General features: G+C 46.5%; 1 protein-coding gene across 4 annotated transcripts in view; it reads left to right on the top strand.

Annotated features, from left to right (window-relative positions):
• Positions 1–26,524, top strand: part of LOC147458106 (uncharacterized) — a 108,882-nt gene that overhangs the window by 55,797 nt on the left and 26,561 nt on the right. For all 4 annotated transcript variants that reach the window (XM_086512846.1, XM_086512845.1, XM_086512844.1 and 1 more), the window contains one exon: positions 186–274. In XM_086512846.1, coding sequence (XP_086368972.1) covers positions 186–274 — 89 coding nt within the window. The remainder of the gene's footprint in view (positions 1–185; positions 275–26,524) is intronic.

The following is a 26,524-nucleotide window of genomic DNA, read 5'->3' as shown; positions in this document are numbered from 1 at the left end:
AATGAACTATTATAGGCTTTCACAAATGCATGGGCACATGTGTACACATTAATACAAGTGTGTGGGTGTTTTGTTACATTTTTCAAAACTCAGTGTCAACTCAAGAAAACAAAGGTTTTTCAGGTTTTTTGATTGCAAAATACTTAGCAACTTGTTTCTTTGGTTGTTCTTTTCACCTCCTTAAGGTCAAAAGGACGAAGAAAAGTTAAAGGGGCCACTTGTCCAGAAGAAAGGACGATTCTCTGTCACATCGCATGACTTGGAGTCCCAAGAGGCAAGTTAGTTTCTAATAAGAGAAAAGCTTGACACTGTCTTTTGCAAGAACTTTAGAACTTCCTCAAAGTGTGGTAGTATGGTATATGCTATGTGCCGAAGTCCTAATGAACGTTGTAAATGTCAAACAATCCATGAATGTTCCTTGTGTGTTGATTGAAGGTTGGTTCTAATTTCTGAATGTAATTTGGAAATGCTCTATAATTTAAGGTTTTTTTTTACTATGTTACGTTTTTTTACGCATCTTAAAACCTGTACCATAAAACCAGAACATACAAATTATGTACATATCCATACCATACACTACATTTGGTTCCACTTCTACATCAATTCATGATAAATGCATGCTTGGACCAGCAGTGTAACTTAAGGTCCCATGCTGTGAACTTTATAAGATTGTATTCAAGGCCTGTGAGTTGTACAATCCCGTAACTTAAATAAGGGTTAAAGAATTGTCCTTCTCATTTTATCTATGTACCCACTTTTATGAAGCTGGTACTTCTCAAACGATCTGAAGAGAAGGAAGGTTCCTTGTGAGTATTACGGGTACTTCAACAAAGGACATATTAGATGTGCAGAAAAGGAAGAAAGGCTCCTCAAGAGTGTTAGGGTACTTCAACAAAGGAAAAATCAGAGGGAAAGAAAAGGAGGTGTAGAAGAATGAGGCAGATAGAGGCTCTGGATGATATCCAAATATATATTGTAGGGGTCCTCCTCGTAGGGCGTGACCTCGAGATATCCCAGCTACTTTATTGTCAATACCATCTACTTCTCTAGAACTTGATTAAGCTCCACCTGATTGAATACCATCTTGTAGTCGCGAAGAGATAATATTCATCCAACTATTCTGATGTCATAATATGAGGAGAATATTCAGCCTCTTGATGTATCTAAACCTTAAAGTTGTTAGAAGATCTGAAAGGCTCAATGCCAAGAAATGTTGTGTGTTTTTGGGACTACACCTCTATTCTTATTGGCTATTTGTTGCACTTTTATCTTGGGGTTTGCGTCCTCCAGGCATATAGTTAACAGAAGATTCTTCTCCTAACAAAGAGAGAAATAAAAATGTGGGAACTTTAAAATATTTTAGGGCCATATCGGCTATGGAACAAAACAATGTACAACGGTGCCTATGTGTATTATGGGTGAAACAAAAAAGGGTATACCAAGTGTGAGTCATATCCAATGGCTTTGAAGTCCTCGGTCTCATGTAAGCACTTCTGGTGAGTGGTCAGAAGAAAACATATTGAACTGCCAACTCTGCAAAACCTGAATAATAATTGAAAGCAATTGAACAAACTGAACTAAACAAGAGAGTGAAGGGAGCTGGAGAAGATGGTAGAGCTCGATGCACTTACACAAGAGAGTCGGTGGCCTTGGATGGCCATTGTGAGCGCCCCTGGTTGGATATTTGTTCATTAATTGAGCTTGAGTACAACGGATGGCAAGAATCCGCAAGTCCTCTTTGTGTGTGAGATCCTCATCCTTTGTGCACCAAGGTTCAATTTTATGTGTATTGGTTGGATATTTGTTCATTAATTGAGCTTGAGTACAACGATGGCAAGAATTTGCAAGTCCTCTTTGTGTGTGTGATCCTCAGCCTTTGTGTGTGTGATCCTAACCTATGTGCACCAAGGCTCAATTTTACTGACAATGGAACCCAAGTTTGCCAATGATAGGTGTAATGGCTATGTCCCGTCCGGCTGCTGCTATAACTGCTTCTGTTGGTGGTCCCATCGTGTCGGGTGCAATCTCGAGCTGCGCTGCCAATTCATGGGTGAAATGAAGCTGGCCTTGGCTCCTCCATCGAAGAAAATCAGGGCTTCTTGATCTTTCACTTTGCCCCAAGCTCGGCAAAGTTTTGTACTTTCATCTATCTGGCTTGGGTTAGTACCCATGCAATCTGGTACTAGTCCTGCTTTCATCTTGCCTTTTTTGACACGTTCCTCTGCTGCTCTAGAACTCTTTGGCTTGTCTTCAGTCGGTCCTTGCTGTGGCTTTCCAAGGCATTTTGCGGAGATATGCCCTTGTTCCCCGCAACCAAAACACTTCCCCTCTTTGATATAGTTAGCCCTTTCTCGAAGAGTCAGTCGGGGTCGTGTATCCTTCTTTTCTTGGGAATCCTTTTTCTTTCTACTTTCATTGTTGGAGGTCTGTCTGGTTCTCTGAGTCAAGATCTCATCAGTGGGGTAAGTCAAATTTCCCGAATCTATCGAGAAACCTCCTTTTGCATGACCCATGAATTCTTAAATAGAATTCGATTTTTGTTCAAGGCAGTAATCTCGGATCTCTGTAGGGAGTCCACAGCAAAACCGGGAGTCCACAGCAAAACCGCTCAATCTGTTCCTTAAAGGTGACCTTCTTAAATGAAGAGGTTGATAGAAAAGAGTCCCAAAACCTCTCACAATAAGCGTCCAAAGAATCTCCCTTGGTCATCCGGAGATGGTTCCAAGCGGTTCTTATATCCCGTTTGTACTCCTGGATCAACCAAGAAGAAATAAAGAGCCTTTTGAACTTTAACCACTTGACTGGAGATTTTTTCCTCAGGAGAAGGGTGGACCACCATGTTCGAGCATTTCTTTTGAGAAAAGATGCAACCCTCCTATTCTTGGAGTGCTCTGAGTAATGGCCTCCAGAGAAAGCTATGTCAAACCGCTGGATGAAGGCCAAAGCCCTCGGAGCATCTCGAAATCCATAAAAGGATTCAAATTATATCGACTTTCCACTTTTAAATTCTTTTGCTTTCTTGCTCTTGTCTTCAAGGAAGTCATATTGGTTGGCTCTGTAGAAGTGCTTCTTCTTTGCATAAAACATATGGTCATTGGAGTTCGAACTGTCAGAGGATGACTCCTTCTGTAGAGCTGTCAGAAACTGGATGGAATCTGGGTTTCTTTGCCTTTTTCTTGCCCTTTCCGAAGCTTTGCCTTTTGCTTCGCTTTTCGCCTTTTCTGTCCTCCTCGCTCGAGTCAGAAGAGCTAGAAGAATTGCCAGAAGAAGAACTGGGCAGTCCTTCAAAACGTACACGCTTCTTCTGCTTTCTTGCTAATGCAAAAGAAGATTGACGGCCCAAATAACCAAGGTAGTCAGTCAGTCCCCTTGTTGCACGTTTTCAATTGCTTTTTGGATTGATTTTTCGTGTCCAAAAGCTGATTGATTTGAGTCTGAACCACCCAACCACCCAGGAGGCCCCAAAAGCAGCCAACGCGATTTTCAAAAATTCGTACAGCCAGCGGGATTCGCGGAAATTTGTACGCCCTGCCACCTCAGCAAGTCAACGCGAAAAGGGGCCGTCCGTACAGTGCCACGTCAGCCTGTCGTCGCATTTTCCCGGCAGCCTGCAGGGAGTGTGTGTTTGCAGGGAGTGTGTGTTTGTGTCCGGGTGGCTCTGCCACGTCACCAGTTTGTGACAGATTCTCTTAAGAGTGAGGCCCCTTGGGCTCCTTTTATTCTTGCAAGGGATGCCAAAAGCAATTAAACTCAAAAGCAATTGGTCCAAAAAGCAATTGGCTCCTAAATCTGCCCTAAAAAGCATCAACATGAATTGTGGAATTCTGTACGTGCTGTCAACGCAATTTACGGAGCTGCCACATCATCAGTCTGTCAGTGCAATTTCCAGGTAGTCCGTGGTGTTCTGCCACATCATCAATCTGACACGGGTGTAGGTGTGTGTTCGTTTGGGTAGCATGGCCACGTTATCATTTTGTGACATACCCCTCTCTTGAAAGAATTGTAATCGCCCTCGATTACGCATGCAAAATTAGACATAAGCCATAAACAAGTTCAGTAGACACTGACTCTAAGTACGGATACACTAGACGACACAAATCCAACACTTGCACAAAGACGACAGTCACATCACATCACATTCAGATCACATCACATAGAATCTAGGACCGTGATTCCTGGCGACGTATTTAGCAATCGCATTTAGATCCGCACCGGACCTCAATGATGTCAATTAACTAATCCTATATCACGATCATGTCCATAGAGTTCGTTATGATCTAGGACCATGATTCCTGGCAACGTATTTAGCAATCGCATCTAGATCTATCTCAGATCTCACTGATGTCGGATTGACTAATCTAATATTGCGATCATGTCCATAGACTTCTGCACTTAAGCACTGTTGTGTGCGAGTGATTATTCCATCTGTATTCCAACACTGGTGTGTGCGAGTAATCATTTTCGGGGATCCCAATCCATCACTAAGTCAATACTGAATAGAATGCTCCAATCATTCAGACCTAGCTGTGTGGCCATCTCATCGCGCAGAAACTCTTGATGCGCTCATGACAAGTCCATTGAATCAGTCGTGATTCAAAATCATGATTCGATATTAGGATCATTCGGGAGCTGTCACTGCTCCAAAATCATCACCATCTCATTCTCAATGCTGTTATCTGTTCACAAATAGCAGAATCTTCCATAAAACATTAGTTCCATACTTAAATCAAAATCATCTTGAGAGATTGGCCCCAAAGACTGCTGAATGCTAACGTGGCAGACTGTACGGAAAAGCGTAAATTGTGCTGGCTGTTTTGCGCGGCAGATTTTGAAGCTTTTCATGTAAACTGCTTTTCCAAGGCCAAGGGCCTTTAAATAAGACCCTAGGCTCTCTTTGGCTCATTAAAGCTGACGAGCCAATGAGCAGAGGAGAGCCTAAGGCAATTGTACTTGCTCAATTGTTAATACAGAAAGAAATACCAAAAAGGGGCGGCAGTCTTTGGGGCCAATATAGGCCCCAACCGAGGGGGGCCAAGGGACACAAGTGAATAAACTGCTGTGGACTGCCCAATTGTACGGACGTTGCAAGTTGCACTGACTGCTGATGTGGCACAATGTACAGAATTTCCGCATAATGCGCTGGCTGAGGTGATGTGGCAGACTGTACGGAAAAGCGTAAATTGCGTTGGCTGTTTTGGGCGGTAGATGTTGCCCCAGATGCTTTTTGAACTAAAGCTTTTTATGTAAACCCTAGGCTCTCTCTGGCTCATTCAGAGCTGACGAGCCGGTGAGCAGAGGAGAGCCCAGGGCAATTGTACTTGCTCAATTGTTAATACAAAAAGAAATACCGAAAAGGGGCGCCAATCTTTGGGGCCAATCTCTCTGGGCAGGGAAGTACGCCAGGCCGTGTCGACTCAATTAAATTGTGATTGAATTTTCTGAAGTGTTCTAAGTGAATCTCTCTCTCTCTCTCACACACACACACACACACAGCCGTTTTTTGACCTAGTAGGCAGCAGTTCACTCTTTTGACCATAACTTGCTCATCCGAACTCCGATTTAGGTGATCTATAGCCTCAATCGAAGAGCACGAAGCCCTCTACGCATTGATGTAAAGACATAATTTTTCTGTGTAATGAAAGGCTTTGCTGTAACAGCATCTCAGAACTGAAAAAACTGTCAAAACTTTGCGTTTTTGTTGCCGACTTGAAGGCAATGTCAGACAAAACTCGCAAGGGTGGAAAAGCCACACTCGCCATGGAGAATGATGCAAAATCTCCAAGGAATTTGGATGCTAATCCAACCACATCGTCTACAACAACGGAAGCAATGACCATGGCTTACTTGATCTCGTTACAAGAAACCGTCAACAAGCAAGGTGAAGAGTTGCGCGCACTTGCAATGGAGAATGGTACTTTAAGAGTTCTCGTTGTGGAGAATGAGCACCTCAAGAAGGTTCTTGAAATGCAAACAACACGCTTGATGCATCTTGAGAATGAAGTTCAAGAATGTAAACGCTCTCTTGTGGACATGAATGTAGTGAAAGAGCGCTTGAGCAAAGTTGAGAGTGATCATGTATTGAAAGAGGAAACGATAGATACAATACGACATGATGTATGTGAGATGAGAAATGCATCCAAATCATGGGCTGATATATGTAAGGATAATGTGGTTTCTACATCTCCTATCACGCAAGCCGTTGTCCAAGCAAAGAATGTAGAGAATGTGGACACTCAAGAATTGCAAGAACGACAAAAACGCTCAAAGAACATCGTCATTCGTGGAATCAAGGAGGAAAGCATGGAAACACCCCAATCTCTTGCGGTTGCTATTGAAGAGTTTTTTGCTACACACTTTGGCATGTCAGGAATCATGGCTTATGGTGCACATCGAGTTGGAAAACAAGGAGTCCCTCGCTCGGGAGAAAGACCTATTGTATGTACCATGGCTGATGAGGTAAAGAGAAAGATCATCCTTGACAATGGTTGGATCTACCTCAAAGGAACGGGTTGTAATGTATACGAGGATCGCACTCTTATGCAACAAAATGTACGTCGCAAAGCATACGAGGAAAGAAGCAAGAAGGTTAAGGTATCATCTCAAGAAGAAAAGTCACTTGAGGAGGATGCAAGTCCACCCAACAAATAGGGACACATAATCTATGAGACCAACTCACGCTTGCGAATAAGCTTTTGGAATTGTAACGGGTATCCATGGAATGCGGGAATTGGCATTGATGAGCTTACCAATGACTCCGATGTGATACTTCTTGTCGAAACATGGAAGCATGATGCGCAACGAATTCTTGGATTTGACAAATACGATGTACATTCTTTGATGTGGGCCAAAAATGCAAAGCAACGAAGAGGCTAAGGAGGCGTAGCATGTATGACCAAAAAGGGTTTGAAAGATGTTTCCATTGTCAAAGAAGATAAGTATAAACGCTACTTATGGCTGAAAATCAGCCCACCAAATGGTCAAGTCATGTTTGTGGCCGGCTGCTACATTCCTCACTATGACTCCAACTTTTATGCTCGCTTGAATATGGATAGAGATCAGCCCTTTGTTGAACTAGAGGAAGACATTGCTCATTACAAGGATCAAGGTGAAGTCATTGTTTTTGGAGACATGAATGCTCGCACAAATATGTTACAACACGACACACAACAAGTTGACATGCCGCATGTATCAAGAAGAGTGGATGACTCATACATGTATAATCGAAGTTCTAATGATGCAAAAGAAGTGGATCACTATGGAAAGTCACTTCTACATATGTGCAATAGTACCGGAATGCTCATTGCAAATGGTGTATCTCTATGGCAAGGCACCAATGACTTTACATGTAGAAAGCACAATGGTGCTAGCGTGATTGACTATATGTTGTTCTCAGAAGCCACTCTAGAATGCATACAAAGCTTTACACTTGGTGAATGGAATCCGGAATCGGATCATAGGATGTTATGTATTGACCTCAAGTGTGGTAAACGGCCCGAGCATGTAGCCTCCAATCATGATGTGAATCATTTGTACCTACGTCTAGACTTCAAACGAGCACTTATATATGCTGATATGGTGGACCAAATGTTAAGCATGATAGAGCATCAAGGGAGCCCAACATTAGAATGCAAGTGGAAAGTTTTCAAAGAAGTAATTTTCTCTTGTGCGAAGGAATGCTTTTCGGTGAAACACATGTCTTGCAAAAGGTCTAATAAGGGTAGCACCAAGAAGAAATGGTTTGACATGGAATGTAGTCAAGCCCGAAAACACTTGCTAAGATTGGATGCAATCAAAGACAAGGAAGTTTACTTAGAATGTTCACACACATACAAAGCACTTGTTCAAAAGAAGAGAAGAAGGTGGGAAGTCGAAAAACAACTTCTTTTAGCACAAGAGAAAGCACATGCATGTGGCAAGTTTTGGCAAAATCTAAAAGGCAAGCGCGTTGAGAGCTTTGGTGACTTGACTCTTGAGGATATGTATATGCATTGTAAGAACCTCTATGAGCAACCCAATGTTGATAAGATGGAGGGTTGTAGCTCCCTTCCATTTATGTCTCTCTTCTTTACCATTGAAGATGTATGCCGCGCGCTTGAGAAACTTGCTACTCGCAAGGCAGGTGACCTTCAAGGTGTCAAGGCTGAAATGATTAAATGGACAAGCAAGAAAACACGATATTGGATATGCGATATGTTTAACCTTGCACTTCAGTATGGCATGCCTCATGATTGGAGTGCAAATTGGATCAAACCTTTGCACAAAGGAGGAGATGTAAACAATGTGAACAACTATCGCACTATAATGGTTGGTTCTTTGATGGCAAAGTTATTTGGATGTATCATGGAGATGAAGATAAGTGAATGGACTGAAAAGAATGGCAAACGTGCGCTTGGCTAAGCAGGTTTTCGAAAGCATCATAGCACTATTGATCACCTTGTCACTCTTCGAGTTCTTATGGAAGCGTCTCGATTGAAAGGAAAAAAGTTGTATTGTTGCTTTGTGGATTTCAAGAAAGCTTTTGACATGGTACCGCGAGGAAATCTTTGGAGACGTATGCAAAGCCTTCAAGTGCCGAGAGAATTTATGCATGCAGTCTTTCGCATCTACCAAAAAGTGATATGTCGATTACGTATGGGAGATGGAATTTCAGAATTTTTTGCAAGCACTATTGGTGTCAAACAAGGATGCCCACTTTCCCCAACCCTCTTTGGGCTACTCATTGATGAATTGGAATACATGGTTCTTGATTTTATGCAGCAAGAAGGCATAGAAGAGGTTAAGATTGGAAATGCGGTGATCATGCTTTTGCTTTATGCCGATGATGTAGTGCTCTTGGCACATACCTTAGAAGATGCACAAAAGCTTATGAGTGTCTTGGAACGCTTTTGCCTACATAGCGGGCTGATCGTGAATGGATCCAAAACCAAGGTTATGCTTGTAAAGACCCTCAATGACGAAAATCCATGCATTGTATACAACAATGAGAAACTTGAAGTGGTAGATCACTTCAAGTACCTTGGCCTTGAGGTTCCATCCAATCATAAATGGAAGGATTGTGCAATGCGTCGCTTGGAAGCCGGAAAGAGGGCTTATTATGCATTTGAGAACATGTGCAATGCAGGAGAGATCAAGTGTTGGGCTCTCAAAAAGTACCTCTTTGACACATTGGTGACACCGGTGCTTTTTATGGAGTGGAGGTGTGGGGTGGAAGCATCGGGAAGTCTACTTGGAAAGAGTTTGAGAATGTCCAAAAGCGTTTTCTCACCAACTTTCTCCAAGTCAAGACACAAACACCCTACATGCTCTTACTTCTTGAGTCCGGATCGCTTCCCATTGAGGTCTTGGGCATGGAAAGGGTTGTGGAGTACATGCGTAAGACACAACGTAGCCCTTTGCATCGACTTCCTAGAATCGCATATGAAGCAAGTCAAAAGGTTCAAAAGACATGCAAGAGCAAAATACTAAGTTCGGGGTGGATGCTTGATATCAAGAAATGGTTTGGAAGATGGGATGCATGTCACTTGGTCAAGGATGCGTCGATCGACTCCCAAGTTAATGAGGCCTTCTTACAACGCCAATGTATCATGGCTTGGGAGAAATCCGGAGGTTCTCGCTTCAGCCATTACACCACACACGTTGCCCCAAACTACAAATCTCTCTTCTTCTCGGAACGAGGTAACCGAACCCATTCCTACATCCTTGAGCCCATCCCGTTGAGTGCGATCCGCACCATTGCCTCCATTCGTCTTAGCTCCCATTCTCTACGCTGCGAGACAGGACGTTGGGGCACTGGCGAGGAGTGTCATCGACTTTGCACCTTATGCCCTCATCAAGTGCGAGAGAGTGAGTACCACACACTACTTGAGTGCTCAGCTTTTGACCACATTAGGTCCTCTTTTCCCCATATATTCAGCCATGAGCTCTCCCTACATACCTTCCTCTCCCAACCACGATGTGGACTCTCTATTGCGACGCTCATTTCAACCATTTTTGAGCATCGAGAGTCACTTATGAACTCCACTCACACCACGTGACATGTTCATTTGGTCCCATAGGTCATATTTGACCTCCCAGGACGATAATAGAACTATCTATCTATCTATCTCTCTCTCTCGTGTCTCGAGAGATTCCAGACTTGGGGTGTCCAAGTTTGTTACAGAAGGCTATTTGAACTTGTGTGTTACACAAGCACTAATAAATAAGGTTTTGACAGATGTCCGCCTTTCTCGGGCCACCGCAGCATAGAGACCACCTTGAAAGGTGTGGAACGGTTTTTCTACTGGCCGAGGCTCAAAAAGGATGTGGATGAGTTTGTTCGCAGATTTTTGATATGCGAGAAGGTCAAGTTGATAGGCATAAGGCACCAAGAATTTTACAACCTTTACCTATCCCTAGCCGACCTTGGGAAAGTATAGCAATGGGTTCTATTTTTTATCTTCCCAAGACTAAGAGTGGTCATGATGGCATCTGGACAGTGATCGACAGATTTAGCAAGCAGGCTCACTTTATTCCAGTCAAGAAGACGGTTAAGCCAGACAACTTGGCTAAACTGTTTGTCTCGCAGATATTTCGACTTCATGGCATGCCTTACTCTATAGTTTCAGATAGAGATCCCCGTTTTACCAGTTCGTTTCGAAGGGCAATCTGGGAGAATATTGGTACTTGGTTACAGTTCTCGTCGTCTTTCCACTTGCAAATTGATGGGCAATTGGAGATTGCGAATTCAGAAAGCTCAGTGGGAGAAGTTTTTGCCCTGGGTGGAGTTTTCCTACAACAACATAGTACATACGTCTACGGGGAAGCCATTTGAGATCATTGAGGGTGCTAAGAAGGTTCCACCTATTCTAAGCACCAAAGATAAGATTTTTGAAGCAGATGAGTATGTTTAGGATTTGGAGACTGCTTTGCAAAGGTGCGCGAGGCTCTTGAGAAGTCTCAGGCAAGGGATAAGAAAGCAGCGGGCAAGTATCATCGTGACTTGCAGTTGAAGGAAGATGATTGGGACGATTCGAGAAGGCACGCCTACCGAAACAAAAGGGTAAGGAGTGACTTTTCCCAAAGTTGAATATGAGATACTATGGCCCTTTCCAGATTCAGGAAAAGATAAACAATGTATCCTTTAGACTGAAGTTATGCGATACTTGGAAGATTCACAATGCATTTCATGTGAGTGTTGAAACCTTTTAAAGGTGAGGTGCCAGTGAAGAGGGAGCCTGATCAGCAACCTGAAGTGGAAGAGATCGAGGAGGTTCTTGTTCCAGAACAGATATTGGCTTAGTTTTATTGAGTTCTTTCAGTTCTCTTGCGTGTGTTGTGGTAGATTCTCGACTTGGAGTGTCCAAGTCTGTTACAGCTTATCAGGAAGAGTTTAGTCCTTATACCTTTCAATAAATTGAAAACGTTTAATTTCAAGACTTGAGAGCGAACTCTCTTTAGACTTATTTTTTTCCTGTGGGAAAATCAAGTAAGCAGAAGCACACTTGTTTATTTCTTTTTTAATAGAGATATGGCTTACAAATAGGGAATAGCTAATCCCCAACAAAAAAAATATTTTTCTTGCCCTCATGTTCAAAGGTGAGGGACTTCCACATAATCTGGGACCGGTTGCATGTGGAAGTGCCATGGCTACCCACAATGATATTAGATCCCTTGATGGGAGCCATCAAAAATGATTCACAGTCCTTGTACTCGCCAATCTGAAAATTGAGTTGTCCTTGCACAGGAGTTGCATTGGTGGTCAACCCCTCAAATGTAGATCCGGATGACCGAAGTGCCTAGCTGCGCATGTTGCTGCCGATTTTCAGCCAAGACGGTGGTGCTTGCTATAGGAAACAAGGCGCCAAAGACTCCAGTATGCTACCACAGATTTCAGCCGTGAAGAAGATGTTGCCAGTGATGCCAATGGCTGCCCCGTGTGTACGAAATGTCGCCAGGACCAAGTAGGTGAGTTCCATCACGAGGAAGTGCCTACGAAGAGTGTTTCCATCGCGACAAGTTGCTGTTTTTCTCTTTTTTCAGCCCAAGATGAGGAAACCGCACTACTCAAGAAAGAGCTTGCAGAGGTGCGATCGTAGAATGTCCTCGAAGAGGGAGAGCTTCAACCCTCAGCAATTGAAGAGCTTAACACGATTAAAGAACAAGTGCGGGCCATCAAAGGTGGGGAGCAACAAAAAGAAATGACGACCTCAGGGGTAGATGTCATCACAAAAACCCAATAAAAAGCAGAAAAGGCCGAAAAATGGATCGAGATTGTCAAGAAAGGGAAAGGCAAGGAAATAACCCCCACCCCCACACCAACCATCATCAACTTGACACCAGAAGAGGAGCAAAGGAGACGTATGCGGGCCTTACACATAAGGATATGTTGCCTCAAAGACCAAGATAATGTGGATGAAGAGGTGAAAGAACTCATGACTCTGGTGGGGTCAACGAGAATACGCATACGAGGGCCTTGAGAGTGGGCACCAAGAAAAGCGGGAGCAATGGAGAAACCTCGAAGGAAAGGGCACTCATTCTCCACTTCCTCTCCATGGAAGCAAAGGACTTCCTGAAGAAGAGACCGACTCTAAAGAAGACTGACATCTTTCTTGGAGATGACCTCACCCTCTCGCAGATTTCTCATATGCAAGAAGTAATGCCGGAAATTAGAGCAGCAAGGGAAAAGGGGAAGATTGCTTTTTACAGGGATGGAAAGGTGGTGATATTGGAGCGATGTCCCGCATGATGGTGCAAGACCTATGAAACCACACTAAAGATGGCAACCTCGAATTGTAACAAGTCACTTCGTCTTGATGTAGGGGCCTTTGAGGATAGCTTCACAGGGAGAGACATCATCTTCTACTCTGAGACGCATCAAGCTCCTGGGCAATCCATGCCACAAGTGAGCGGATATAGATGGGAGACAGCCTGCAGACAAGAGACCAGATCGAAGCATCGAGGACGAGGCTTAAGGGGAGTGGCAATTCTATTCAGGGAGGAGTTGCAGCCATTGATATATATAGCGCGCAAGGATGAACATGCTAGGTACATGTGGGTGAGGCTCAGGGCAGAGACGGGCAGATACCTCTACATTACTATCTGTTACTTTCCGCCTAGTACGTCAGTATATGCATCACCTAGGGGACAATCCCCCTTTGCTATTTTGGATAATGACATATGGGAATTTTCTAAGGATGGTGACATTATCATACTAGGGGATTTCAATTCTAGGACTGCCCACCACCAGACAATATTTTATGATACTTCGAGGAAATGCTTAGGGAGTTGGATGTTACAGAGATGGGTCTATCCAGATTATCAAAGATGAGGAATACATTGAATATGGCAGATACTTGATAGATATGGGAACCGCACATAGATTGGCCATTTTGAATGGCCTACAAAGATTTTCGACAGCTGGAGGTTTCACTTGCTTTCCACACCGACATGGTGCCAGCACAATGGATTATGTTATGGCCCAGCCAGGTCTCATTCCATTCTTTCAAGATTTCGTGGTGGGCACTAGGCCAGTTGGAGTAGCAATTGATCATGCTATCTTGTCCTTCACCCCAACGTTTCAATTTAGCAAACGGAGAAGGAAAAGGTGAAGGAAGTCTCACTTCATTTCAAGCAATACATAGAAAGATGCCCTGCTAGAGAAGGAGACGGACTCTGTGTATATGGATGAGATATACTGGAAGCAATGCACCCAGGAGCTAGGACGGCCACTAGATGAACTCACTCAGATACTGACAGAGATGCTCCATGATGCAGCATCAGAAGCATACCCCCACAGCGAGCCTATACAGAGACAATCTGGAAAAATGCCCTAGAACAGTTGGTATGATGAGGAGTGTAGAGAGATGAGGATCAAGTTACAGAGGGAAGTGCTCATGGGTATTACCACACATAGACAGTCACGGATTATCTTTCGCCGCCTAGTGCGACGAAAGAAAAGGGCTTATTTTTGGATGCCAAGGAGGGTTTAAGGTGGATTCCCCCAGGGACAGCAGTTCGGTACCTGGGTTGTCACGTTGGTTTAGACTTGTCTCCCGAGCAGCAGATTGATCCCCTCCTCCTGTCTATTAGGAGGAAGTTGCTAATAGAGCTCCGCACGACTTTCTTTGGCTGGCAGAGTTGTAGTGGCCAACCCAGATGTTGTTGGCTACTATGTGGTACATCACTTCTTGCTGGATCTTTTCGAGTTCTTGTATCAGCGAGGTAGAGAGGCTGATTAGGAACTTCCTTTGGTCAAGGCGTGACACTCAGACAGCCTGCGCCAAAGTGGCTTGGCAGGTAATCACTCTTCCTTGTTCACAGGGAGGGCTTGGGATCATAGACCCAGCACAGCACAGAAGAGCCCTTCTTGGGAGGTTCATGGTCCGAGGACTTCTTCTAGGTGAGGAGCCCTGAAAGGAGTTCTTGCTGCAGCGGCTTCGTGCTAGGGTGCCTCAAGCGGGAGGCCCCTGGCAACCTTCGACCAGATGGATCTTCACAGATATGCGTAGAGTTGGCTTGAGCAGGAGATTGGAGAACCGCTTCATTGTGGGTTTGCTTCGATGTTGGGAGCACTTGTGGCGAGGCCTGGAGCAGTGGCAGCCTACTTGCACGGAGGAGCGCCTTCGAGAGCCCCTTGTTTGGAACCCCATGGTTAGCACTCAGAGAGGTCACTTGGTTGCTAGTCGGCCTCATGTTTCTTGTGGTCCCATGGTAGCGGGTCCAGCACGCTCTCTAGGTGACTGGCTACAGTTTTCATGCTTGTTAGAGGAGCTGCAGGGCTTTCAATTTGCAGGGCATGAGAGGGGTGCAGAGCATGCGCTAGGACATCTCAGAGGGAGTACCAGTTGAGTGGCTCACACCTCTCGAGTCAGCAACACCGAGATGGATGGGAGCCTTCATGCGACTGGAGGTTCTCATCTCAGTTCGGTCTTGTTCAGAGACTGTTCCCTCCCTGTTTTTCGAGTTACAAGGTGAGGGACGCTTACAGCGAGTTGCAGTAGAGGCCCCGCAGGTGGCTGAGTGCCGTTTTCAAAGGATCCGAGTGGTGGGCATCTGTGGGGGGGCTTGTGTCATCGATCCTGACCCAGCTGCTCTTGAGACTGGACATTGGAGACTGTGGGCTTGGGAGTGTTGTCCACTAGCACGAGTACAGTGGGATCCTGGAGAGTGGCTATGGAGGGACCCTTTCTCTTCTACAGACCACCCAGGTGTCCCTTTCTTTCAGTACACTGTTCGACTGGGACGTCACATTCTAGCAGCAGAGAGAGAGAGGCTCGCCCTGCTGCAGCACCTCATTGGCAGGAGGGGGGTCTCATAGCTGAGTTCTTGGCAGCTTTTTGGGAGAGGTTGTGGGACTCCAAACAATCAAGGCGAGTCACTTTGTTTCAGTGGCTGGTCGCACACAGAGCTACAGCAGTTGGGAGCTGGCTTGTGCATTGTAGCAGGGCTACAGTGTCACTTCACAGGACAGGCAGTTGGACAGTTAGCTACAGTTGGTCTGGTTCACACTGGACGGACCCTTTGGGCTGGGAGTGACACGTGGCAGGGTACCTACGGTGGTCTAGTGGACATCGTGGCCAGGTCACCACCACCACTCAGTTTGGAGGTAGACTTAGCTGGCTAGACATTTATGAGCCGTTGGTGGCTCTTTATGGTTGTACATATGAGTAATCGTTTGGGGTAGTTCTATTATCTTGTACGTAGTCGTCTAGAGCGAGTCTTACACAGAGCACTGCTTCACCATCCCTGCATATCTGAGCCTCGACACCCCATTGTACCTGTGAGTCCTGGGTTGGAGCTGAGTGTGCTGCCACGCCAGAGTCTGTACATGGTTCTTTGAGCTAGTCGAGTCCACATGTTTTGGTCCACTGTTGTGTCTCTGTTGTTATCCCTTGTTTCTGTGTTTCATTCTGTTTGAGAGAGTTTCCATTGGTTTGAGTGAGATTGTCACGCACATTGCATTGAGGGGCACCCACACTGTAGAGAGCACGACACATTATCTGCGCTACAGGTGCTCTCATTTTGGCGATCACGGTGGGACCTCAATTGAAGTCTCACTCTAGTGAGTAGCTGGTTTCTTCGCCTCGCCTATGCAGCTTGTTGGTGTGATTTAGTTTCACCCTTGACAGCTTAATCTAGGTTGTCTAGTCTCTCGCCTTGTTGGTCTGGTCCTCTCTCCCCCTAGTCCACCCAGTGCTCGTCCTGGTCTAGTCCTTCTTGTCCTTGGTCTAGTCCTTCCTCGTCCTGGTCCAGGCGAGGTGGTCTAGTCACTCGCCCTGGTCTAGTAGAGTCTAGACCAATGTTCAGCCAAGTGAAGGTTGTCTTGCCCAAGTGAAGGTCTTCTTGCCCAAAGCTTGGTGGGGTTGGCGGTTACTGCATGACACATACAAGGAGGTCTTTGGAGCGTCAAAGTGCACTACTAAGTCCTTTGAAGTACTACCACAGAAGGCGTCAACCCTTGGTGCCCAGTAGAAGCATATTAACCCCATCAACCATACCTACTCATACGGCTACCTCCATTCCTTCGACCGGTTCTACATCCTCCAGATCACCTTCTCCGGTAAGGCTCTCCCCCATTTTGTTACAGCAAGCTAGGGAGCAACAGACTCAGGAGCAAGAGGCCATGGAGGAGCTCACAAGTGTTTTGGCAAAGGTGAACATCAAGTTCCCTACCTTTAAAGGTCTCTCCGCAGAAGATGCAGACGACCATGCTCGGAGGTTTGTCTCTCTTTGCAGAGGTTGTGGCCTCAACAGAGAAGACGCATACTTGGTGCTCTTCCCGTCCACCTTGGATGGTCTTGCAGATAAATGGTACAGTCAGTTTACTGAGAACCACTTTACTACTTGGACCATGTTAAGACAGCAGTTCTGTGAAGCTTTCCGACCAGGGGATTATCAAGAGAAGATTCTAGATGAGTTGGCCAACCTGTTGCTCCAGCCCAAGGAGACATTTGCAGAGCTCATGACCAGAACAAAGCCTTGGTCGCCAAGCTGCCTCAGCAACCAAGGGAATTCATGGTGAAGAAGTGGGTAGAGAAGGCTCTGCCTAAGACTTCTCAACAAAAGCTCAGAGAAAGTCTTTGTCCTGAAGCCAGTCTGGAGGACTTTGTTGCTACTGCTACTAGAATAGAGGGAGCAAGAAGGCAGTTCACTGACTCTCGTCAGTTAGATACTGCCCTGTACTCGTGGACAGTCCATCAGACCCCTTGACTTCTTTAAGAAGGGAACTGGAAGCCCTAGAGTTACAACGGGCCCTTCACGAAGAGAGATCCTTCTCTCTCAGACAGGAGAAGCCTCCACATCAAGAGGCTTATGATCAACTTAAAAGAGAGTTAGAAGAGCTCACGTCTCAGAAGGAGACTAAGGCTATGGTATGGTGTAGTTCATGCCGCTCTCCAGGACACCCTCCACAGGACTATCCCCTTCGCTCTTATTGCCGCTTCTGCAAAAAATCAGGTTATGAAGATAAGGATTGCTACTATATAAAGGGATTGCACAAAATACAACAAAGTCTTGGTCCTACTCTCCAACAAGGGTTAGCACCAGCATCCAACATGGTTTCCCACTACAGCCATCCCAACTACATGCCACCTTTGCTCAATACCCCTGCTGTCCAAGGTATGTCAAGTACTTTCCCGACTCAAAGTTTTTATAATGCTAATGCCACCTCAACCCCTCAGAGCTTCTACACTTCAGCCTCCAACTCCATGCAGCAACCACCTCGTCCCCCGTTTCGTCCTTCCAATCGGCCCATACTCTGCTACAGATGCGGAGAATATGGGCATTATCAGAGCAAGTGTCCTTTACCTGAGGGGTCCCCTCCTTGTCGTCATTGCCCTGATTCGAAGGATCACTACAGTAAGGATTGTCCCACGCAAAGAGCATCCACGTCTTCAAGCTTGACTCAGAACCAGCAAGAATTCACCTTCCCGAAGATAAACTTGATTACTGTGAACACCGTGCTTCAACCATCACCTGCTACTCATGTGGTTAAGCCACTGCAAGAGGAGGAGCCTGCTGGTGTCCTTACTCGGGCACAAAGAGCAGCTCTTGGTCTCAGTCTGCCCACAGGTCCACCTCGCCAGTCCTCACTTCCTCAAGCTGGTCTATTTGACCCAAAGGACGAGTCCTTCAAAATTGCTCAGAGCAAACCAACTTCCCTGTTATCTGACATTGATGGAGCCTTCTTGGAAGCAGTGGTTGACTTGGATTAGATTAAGGCCCCAAAGGGAGCCCAGTTCGAAGGCGCCAAGCCCACAGCAGAAGCCATCTTGAAAAATACTTTTCAGCAGGTGTCACTATACGATATGCTAAGGCTCGATGCCACACTTAGAAGTGACACCCTGTCAGTCATTTAGTCTTTGTACCCGAGGGCTGGGCCTAGTGGCGGGCACCTCCCTGTACAGCCCTCAGAGTCTTATTTGATTTCCTATCCATCTGCTCCCCTCACCGATTATAAAAGTCCTCGTCTCACTGTATCTATTCTTGGGCACCAGCTATCCGGCGTCATCGTTGATGGTGGATCTGGAATCAATTTGATGCCCGAATTCACTATGATGGCCTTAGGTCTAAAGCCTACCCGACCTGCTCCTTTCACTGTTACATTGGCCGATCAGAGAACAGTCTACCCAGTGGGCATAGTCGACAAGGTGCCTCTGAAGGTACAAGATTTCACTTTCAACTTGGATTTTGTGGTAGTTAATCTTCCCTAGGTAGAGGGAGGTTATCCCTTGCTGATTGGTAGGCCATGGTTGCGACATACGAAAGCACTTCACGACTGGGGAAATGACGCCATGTGGATACATACTCCTGGCTCTCCTATGCAACAAATTCGTCTCGAAGGAGGTATGGATCCGAACGTTCAGCATAGCTCTTTGTCAGTAGCGTCCAACCTTGACTTGGAGCAGTCGGTCCCTCCTGATGGATCCGATGAAGACTTACTACAGTGGTTAGAAGCTACCTCTTCGATGCCATGCTATGTAGTCTCTCTTCAACCTTTACCAACAGATTCACCCTCTCCCCCTGATCCTACACCTGAAGCTAAACTTGAAGCTACAGCTGAAGCCAGTAATCCCAGTCAGCCAAGTGAGCCAGAACCAAGTGGACCGGTCTCTGGTGTCCATCCTTCAGAGGGTCCCTTGATGGAAACCGTCGGCATGGATGAGCCTATAACCCACCATAGAAGGGGGAAAAAGTCTCCCTTGCAAGAGTTGGCCAACACCCCAGCTCCTTCCTTAGCCTCTACTCCATCTGAATCTCCACCCATGCCGGAGCACTTTGAGGTATCTGAGGATTTACCATTTGCAGAGCTTCCATCAGGATGGTTACAGGAAGAGTATGCTGATTTCAACATTGATCAGACGCCAGCTCATAATGTCCAGAAGCTAACAGAGGCGGCTCGGTCTTCTCTCCCTGACGCAGCCTCGTCCACTGCACGGCCTGACCCAGTCAGAGAGGTCAACCTAGGCGGCGCTGACAACCATCAGCCCATCTTGTTAGCCACTTGGTTATGGGATCACCCCGCTCTACTCGACCTGGTAATCTCTTTCGTGTGCTCTTTCAAGGATGTGTTTACCTGGTCTTACCACGATTTGGAAGGAATCCCAGCAGAGCTAGGTGTCCACACAATTCCTCTGGTTGAGGGGGCTAAGCCGGTCAGAGGACGGGCTTACAAACTGAATCCCAAGTATGCAGAAGCAGTCAAAATCGAGTTGGAAAAAATGCAAGAAGCAGGTATTATTGTACCAGTAGAGCACTCAGAATGGTTGTCCCCTATTGTTATTGCCCCAAAGAAGTAGTCCAACAAAATTCGAGTGTGCGTCGACTACCGGGCTCTGAATAAGGTCACAATCCCGGATGGATTTCGGACACCTTTCACTGAGAGAGTCCTCGAAGATGTCGCTGGCCATGTATTGTATAGTTTTATGGACGGGTTCAGCGGCTACAATCAATTAGGAATACATCCTGACGACCAAATCAAAACAGCTTTTGTGACTCCCTGGGGTATTTTCATCTACACTAGAATGTCTTTTGGGCTTAAAAATGCACCGCCTTCTTTCAATCGCATAGTATATCTCATCTTTTGTCCTCTGCTTATTGATCACCTTCGCATATTCATGGACGACTTTTCCACCTTTTCGGGTGCTCAATGTTCGACCCCAGTAGAAAATCTAAAGGAGCATCTTGCTCAGCTCTCTGATGTCTTCCTCAGGTGCAGAGAGGCACGTTTGAAGCTCAATCCGAACAAGTGTCATTTTTTGGTCACAGAGGGCACACTATTGGGCCATGTGGTGTCTGCTCAAGGTTTAGCACCTGACCCAGAGAAGATAGTGGCCATCTTGAAGTTACCTCCTCCCATAAATCCCAAAGGTGTTCAGAGCTTTGTGGGCCACACCGGCTATCAGCGCAGGTTTATACGTATGTATGCACAGGTGGCTCAACCATTGACCCGGCTCACCATTGCTGTTGTTCCCTTCTAGTGGTCAACACCTGAGGCCGAAGCATTTGCATACCTCAAAAAACGCCTCACTGAAGCGCCTATTCTAGCTGCCCCGGATTGGGCCCTACCTTTTCATGTGCATACAGATGCCAGTCTGCTAGCTGTGGGTGCTGTGCTGACTCAGCCTAGCAAAGAGTTCAACTTGGATCGCCCTGTACATTATGCAAGTCGCCTGCTCACCAAAGCAGAGCGCAACTATAGCACCTCAGAGAGGGAAGGTTTGGCTATAGTGTATGCTCTACAAAAATTTCATCACTATTTGCTACGGGTCCACTTCACAATTATTACTGATCACCATGCCTTGCGCTATCTGCTTAATAAGCCACAGGTCGCAGGTCGAGTATGGCGATGGCTCCTCCTATTCCAAGAGTTTGATTTTGAAGTGGTGCTCCGTCCTGGTAAGCATCATGTAATGGCTGACCACCTCTCTCGCATTGACACAAGAGAAGAAGCTATCGAGATTGCGGATGACTTTCCAGATAGCAGTCTTTTTAAAATCGATACAACTCCGGAATGGTACGGCGAGGTCCTACATTTTCTATCTACTGGGCCGTACCCAGAGAAGGCATCTCCACTGCAGAAGAGGACATTGCTGTTGAAGTCCAGGCCTTTCACTCTGATTGGGGGCCAGCTCTACAAATTGGGACCAGATGGTGTTCTGAAGCGTTGTGTCTCGCCTCATGAGGTGGAGCATATTCTGGAGGATGCCCACAATGGTCCCACTGGTGGACATTACCCTGGTCACATCACTGCCCAGAAGATTCTACAGAGTGGTCTATGGTGGCCCTACGTTTTTAAGGATGCAATAGCATATTCTAAGGTTTGTGATGTGTGCCAGCGCTGTGGGCCGAAGCCAAGTAAGCAATCCAACCGTCCTCTGCAGGTTTCGATGGCGTGGCTACCTTTTGAGAGATGGGGCTTGGACTTTGTGGGTCCAATATATTCCCCGGCTCAACGAGGTAATCTCAAATATCTGCTAGTGGCTACAGACTATGCAACAAAGTGGACAGAGGTACTGGCGACAATAGATTGCACTGGCAATACAGTAGCCAAATTTTTATATGAAAATATTTTATGCAGATTTGGATGTCCCTTAGAGATCACCAGTGATAGGGGCAGTCATTTTGTCAATGACATGATCTCAACTTTACTGGCAAATTACAAGATTTTTCATCTCAAGTCGTGCTCTTATTACCCTAGAGCCAATGGGTAGGCCGAGAGCACCAACAAGGTTCTGATCGCACTCCTGAGGAAAGCATGTCATCTCCATCCAGCATCGTGGGCTCAGGCTGTGCACGGCACTCTTTGGGCATACCGCACATCTTTCAAAGCAACAACGAATCAAACGCCGCTTTCGGTTTGGAAGCCATAGCTCCATTTGAGTTCAACTCTGGATCCCCTAGGGTGGGCAGTTTGCGTGCAAGTTGGGGCATGGAATCTGCTTCTATATCCCGTCTCACCTTATTGGATGAAAGCCACCGTTTAGCTTCACATGCTCTGCAAAAGCGGAGCAACTTCGTCGCAAAGCGTGGCACGATCGCCACCTCAGAAAGCCGAGAATAACGCAAGGCACACGCGTGCTACTCTATCAGGCAAAATATTTGAAAAAAGCAAAGAAGCTGGTTCCAACCTGGCAAGGGCCCTTCATAGTACATGAGATTTTGCCTCAGGGAACTGTCCAGTTAGTCACTTTGGAAGGCGTTCCTTTGCCATTGGTAAATGGCTCCAGAATCGAGTGCTATTACTCCTCTGAGTAAAGGGTCTGCAACTATTCCGCCACCTGTAGGTTCTATGTCCCATCTCTCTCCTCCCCACTAGCTTTCCACCAGAATGGATGTTCTGTTACTGTCTCAGTTCTGCTCTCCTCCCCGCTAGCTTTCCACCAGAATGGATGTTCTGTTACTGTCTCACTATCTGCAATGTCTGTAAGTTTCCGCCTTTCCTCTAAGATATCTTTTCTCCACCAAGTCCTGGTAATTGGGTATTATCGGGAACTTCTACAGTCCAGTCACTCCTCCTCTAATCAGTCACTCCTCTAATTGTTTCTATCCTCAGTGTTATTTGCAGTTAAGTATTAAGGTCCTTCCAGTTAAGCTTTCAGTCAAGCTTCTCGTCGGAGTGGTTTTGTTCAGTTTGAAAAAGTGGAATCTGCTTGGGGAATCTGCTTAGATGGCTATTGGGACAGTGAACAATATGTAATCAAATACTTGATGAGACTCCCAATGCAATAATGTCTATGTGAAGAATAGGGCAGAGTTTATGTCAAAGAACTTTTGATTCCAATACTAGCAGAAAACCTTTGGTGCCATTAAAATTTCAGCTTTGCTGCAGGAAGGGACCATTAGAGTTCTGTCATTTTGTCCTTTTGTGCTCCAAAGCTTGCTACGTAAACATTATTGGGAACCTTAATCTACTAATACTCTTCTTTGTCTCGAGTCAAATATTGTCCTCTCTTTGTATCTGCTCGCACTTTGTACCTGCTCACGCTCACAGCGCCCTTAACCTACCCTACTCTCCCAACCCCCTCGCCCCTACCTACCCTCCCTTGCTACTCGCCCCTACCTACCCTACTCTCCCAACCCCCTCGCCCCTCCCTACCTCCCTTGCCCCTCGCCCCTACCCTATCCCAACCCCCCTCGCCCCTACCTACCTACCCTCCCCTGCCCCTCGCCCCTACCCTATCCCAACCCCCCTCGCCCTACCCTCTCACACTCCCCTCGCCCCTACCCTATACCAACCCCCTCGCCCCTACCCTCTCTTACTTCCCTCGCCCCTATCCACTCTCTTCCCTCGCCCCTACCCTCCCTAACCCCCTCGCCCCTTCCCCTTACTCCCCTCGCCCCTATCCTCTACACATCCCCTCGCCCTTAACCTACCCAAACCCCTCGTCCTAACTAAACCCCTCGCCCAAATCCTCCTGCATCCATCGCTTGCTTTCAAACATCCATCGCTTTTTTGCATCCATCGCGTGCTTTCAAACATCCTTAGCTTTTTTTGAACGCATCATCCGCCTGCATCCATCGCTTTTGAAAGGACAGGCTACTAGCTTCTTGCTTAATCAAGTTCGCCTTGCACACTGCAGACTGACACAACCAGGGAGTTTTCTTTACGATGGCTGGTACAAACAAACAAGCAAGGAAGAAAAGAGCTCTCTCTCTAGAGAGGGTAGCTGAGACATCCCAAAGTTCTGCAGAGGAAGAGGATGTGGATACATCCAGCCATGGCCTCACAGATGTGTCCTCCACTGATCACAGTGATGAAAACTACAAGGAGTCCGACTCAAGCTCTGCTTCCGACTCAGAGTCTTCGAGCAACGAGGAAGAGGATGATGAAGAAGAAGCTGTAAAGAACCAAAAGAAGCGGAAAGCCATCATGCAGGTATTGAGTCATCAAATTCCTCGGCCTCCTTCTTCCAAGACCCAAACCAAGTTCACACTGAACTTCCATCTGCAGCAGCCTCATCCGTCGCTTCGAGAGGTCTTATCAAAAGACCAGCTACACAAGCTAGGTCTGTCAGCATTAGTAGACACCGAGTTGCCTTCGGATATTCCCATGGATATGGTGCATGCACTCCTCAAGTTTTTTCCCAAAGTCAGAGGACACCCACTGACTGCTACACGAATAGGTAACGCTTTGGGGATGACAACCTTTCCTGCAGACGCGCACCTATTCACAACTTTCGAAAGATGCGACAATCAAGGCATGCAAAGAGCTACTTAGTACGAGTCATGCTGACTATGCAAGGAATAAAAAGCTCTGGGCCATTTTCAAGTATTACTTTTTGGTCAGAGATCCTAAAGTCAGCCAGGGCAAGGGCAAGGGCAAGGCCAGATGTGATGTGCCTACTATATTCTCGCACTGCGAAGGACTATACTGCCTCATCCACACCATCCCGTGTGGCTTTCATCAAATTTTATTTGCCTCTTTACAGTCGCAAGCAAAAAGATTCAGAGCTCAGGTGCAATCTGTGCAATCTAGCTTTCAATGCTTCACAGCTCCGATGTTGGCCTGGGTCATTAATATACCTGTTAGTCCTATGGATGTGGATGCGACGATGCAGCGTAAAAGCTCTAAGGGAAAAGGGAAAGATATTGAACAAACAATGGATCTATCTGAAAAGCCAAAGAAAAAGAGAGCAAAGGTAGTGAAGGACACAATAGAATCTTTAGTATCCCTGCCATTTTTGGAAAGCCAACAGCTACGAGTGAAGCAACCAGTTCGATGTTCCTCGCATACGGTCGCTACTGATTCGATGGTAAGTTCAGATCACACTATGCATGTCACAGCTGTGGCTTCTACAGTGTGTGTTCTTCTCTCTACTGTTGCTATTTTTACCCCTACCACCATAGTGACTAGCTCCCATGTCCCAGTGGCAGTTGCTTCTTCTCCTATGCCTAGTCCTGCAGCAACCACTCCTACCATCTCTACTTCGACAGAGAGGCATGCGCCTAGTCCACCGCGAGCAGTGCCACTTGTCACACCAGTCCCACCAGCTGTACCACTCGCCAGCTCACCATTGTACATACTAGTAGTTTTCTTTCACAGTTTCAGTCTTCCTGTCACCGAGACGGTGAGCGGTCTTCTGGCGGGCAACCTGTAGCAGGGCTACAGTGTCACTTCATAGGACAGGCAGTTGGACAGTTGGCTATAGTTGGTCTGGTTCACACTGGACGGACCCTTTGGGCTGGGAGTGACACGTGGCAGGGTACCTACGGTGGTCTAGTGGACATCGTGGCCAGGTCACCACCACCACTCAGTTTGGAGATAGACTTAGTTGGCTAGACATTTATGAGCCGTTGGTGGCTCTTTATGGTTGTACATATGAGTAGTCGTTTGGGGCAATTCTATTATCTTGTACGTAGTCGTCTAGAGCGAGTCTTACACAGAGCACTGCTTCACCATCCCTGCACATCTGAGCCTCGACACCCCATTGTACCTGTGAGTCCTGGGCTGGAGCTGAGTGTGCTGCCACGCCAGAGTCTGTACATGGTTCTTTGAGCTAGTCGAGTCCACATGTTTTGGTCCACTGTTGTGTCTCTGTTGTTATCCCTTGTTTCTGTGTTTCATTCTGTTTGAGAGAGTTTCCATTGGTTTGAGTGAGATTGCACGCACATTGCATTGAGGGGCACCCACACTGTAGAGAGCACGACACATTATCCGCGCTACATGCATAGTGGTCTCTCGGCCACATGCGCAGCTTGTGACCATCTTGTAGAGAGTCGGCGCCATTGTCTTTGGGACTGTCCCTTGGCACAGCAGGTGTGGCTTCATGTTCTTCGGCTGATGCCTGCTCTCTCCACGGCTCGGCAGTACACTTGGGGGGCAGCTACTTGGTCCACTCTCACGGGCCCGGCACTACAATTTGAGCTATCTTCCACCAGTAGGATGATAGTGATGTAGGGGGGCTACCTACACTCCAGCTTGCCACAGAGCTTACTCCACAGGAGTGGTGCACTGAGAGAGAGGAGTACTGGGAGCTCATCAGTGGCCTGACACTCTGGTTCATCTCGCGGGCCCGTTGCTTTCGCATCATTGAGGCGCGCCCTGTACCTCCAGTAGAGACTGTTCGTGATCTTTGGTTAGAGCTGATCCACACTCTCAGAGGACAGCTCGAGAGACTTCAGGGCAGCTCCGATCGCATGAGGGAGCGCAGAGAGTCCTTCCTCCGACTTTGGCGTCCTGGGCCTTTTTTCACCATGGTCCAGGGTGTACTCAGATGGCACTACCGTCCACCTGTGTGGCTTTTCCCTCCTCCCATTTCTTGATTTAGCCTCATTGTACATATGCTGTTTTGTCATTGGGAGAGTCTCCCCATCATGGTTGCTGTAGCCCTCTCTCGGAGAGGTGGTTGTAGCCCTATGGGCAGTTTCATTAACTAATAGAAGGATCTTTTTCTTGGAAAAAAAGAAAAGGGCTTATTTATCCCAGCTAGAGCAGGATCTGTATCAGTTATTTATAAGTCAAGACTCAGGCGAAGCATGGAGACTATTCCACGAACATTCACCACCACTAGCAGTCACCTCCAGTGAGACATGGGGGGAATATGCC

This window comes from Adiantum capillus-veneris, chromosome 5 (assembly GCF_014529385.1).
Source record: "Adiantum capillus-veneris isolate H3 chromosome 5, ASM1452938v2, whole genome shotgun sequence".
Lineage (NCBI taxonomy): Eukaryota > Viridiplantae > Streptophyta > Polypodiopsida > Polypodiales > Pteridaceae > Adiantum > Adiantum capillus-veneris.
Note: the sequence above shows the minus strand (reverse complement) of the source record. Positions and strands in the feature narration are given on the sequence as shown.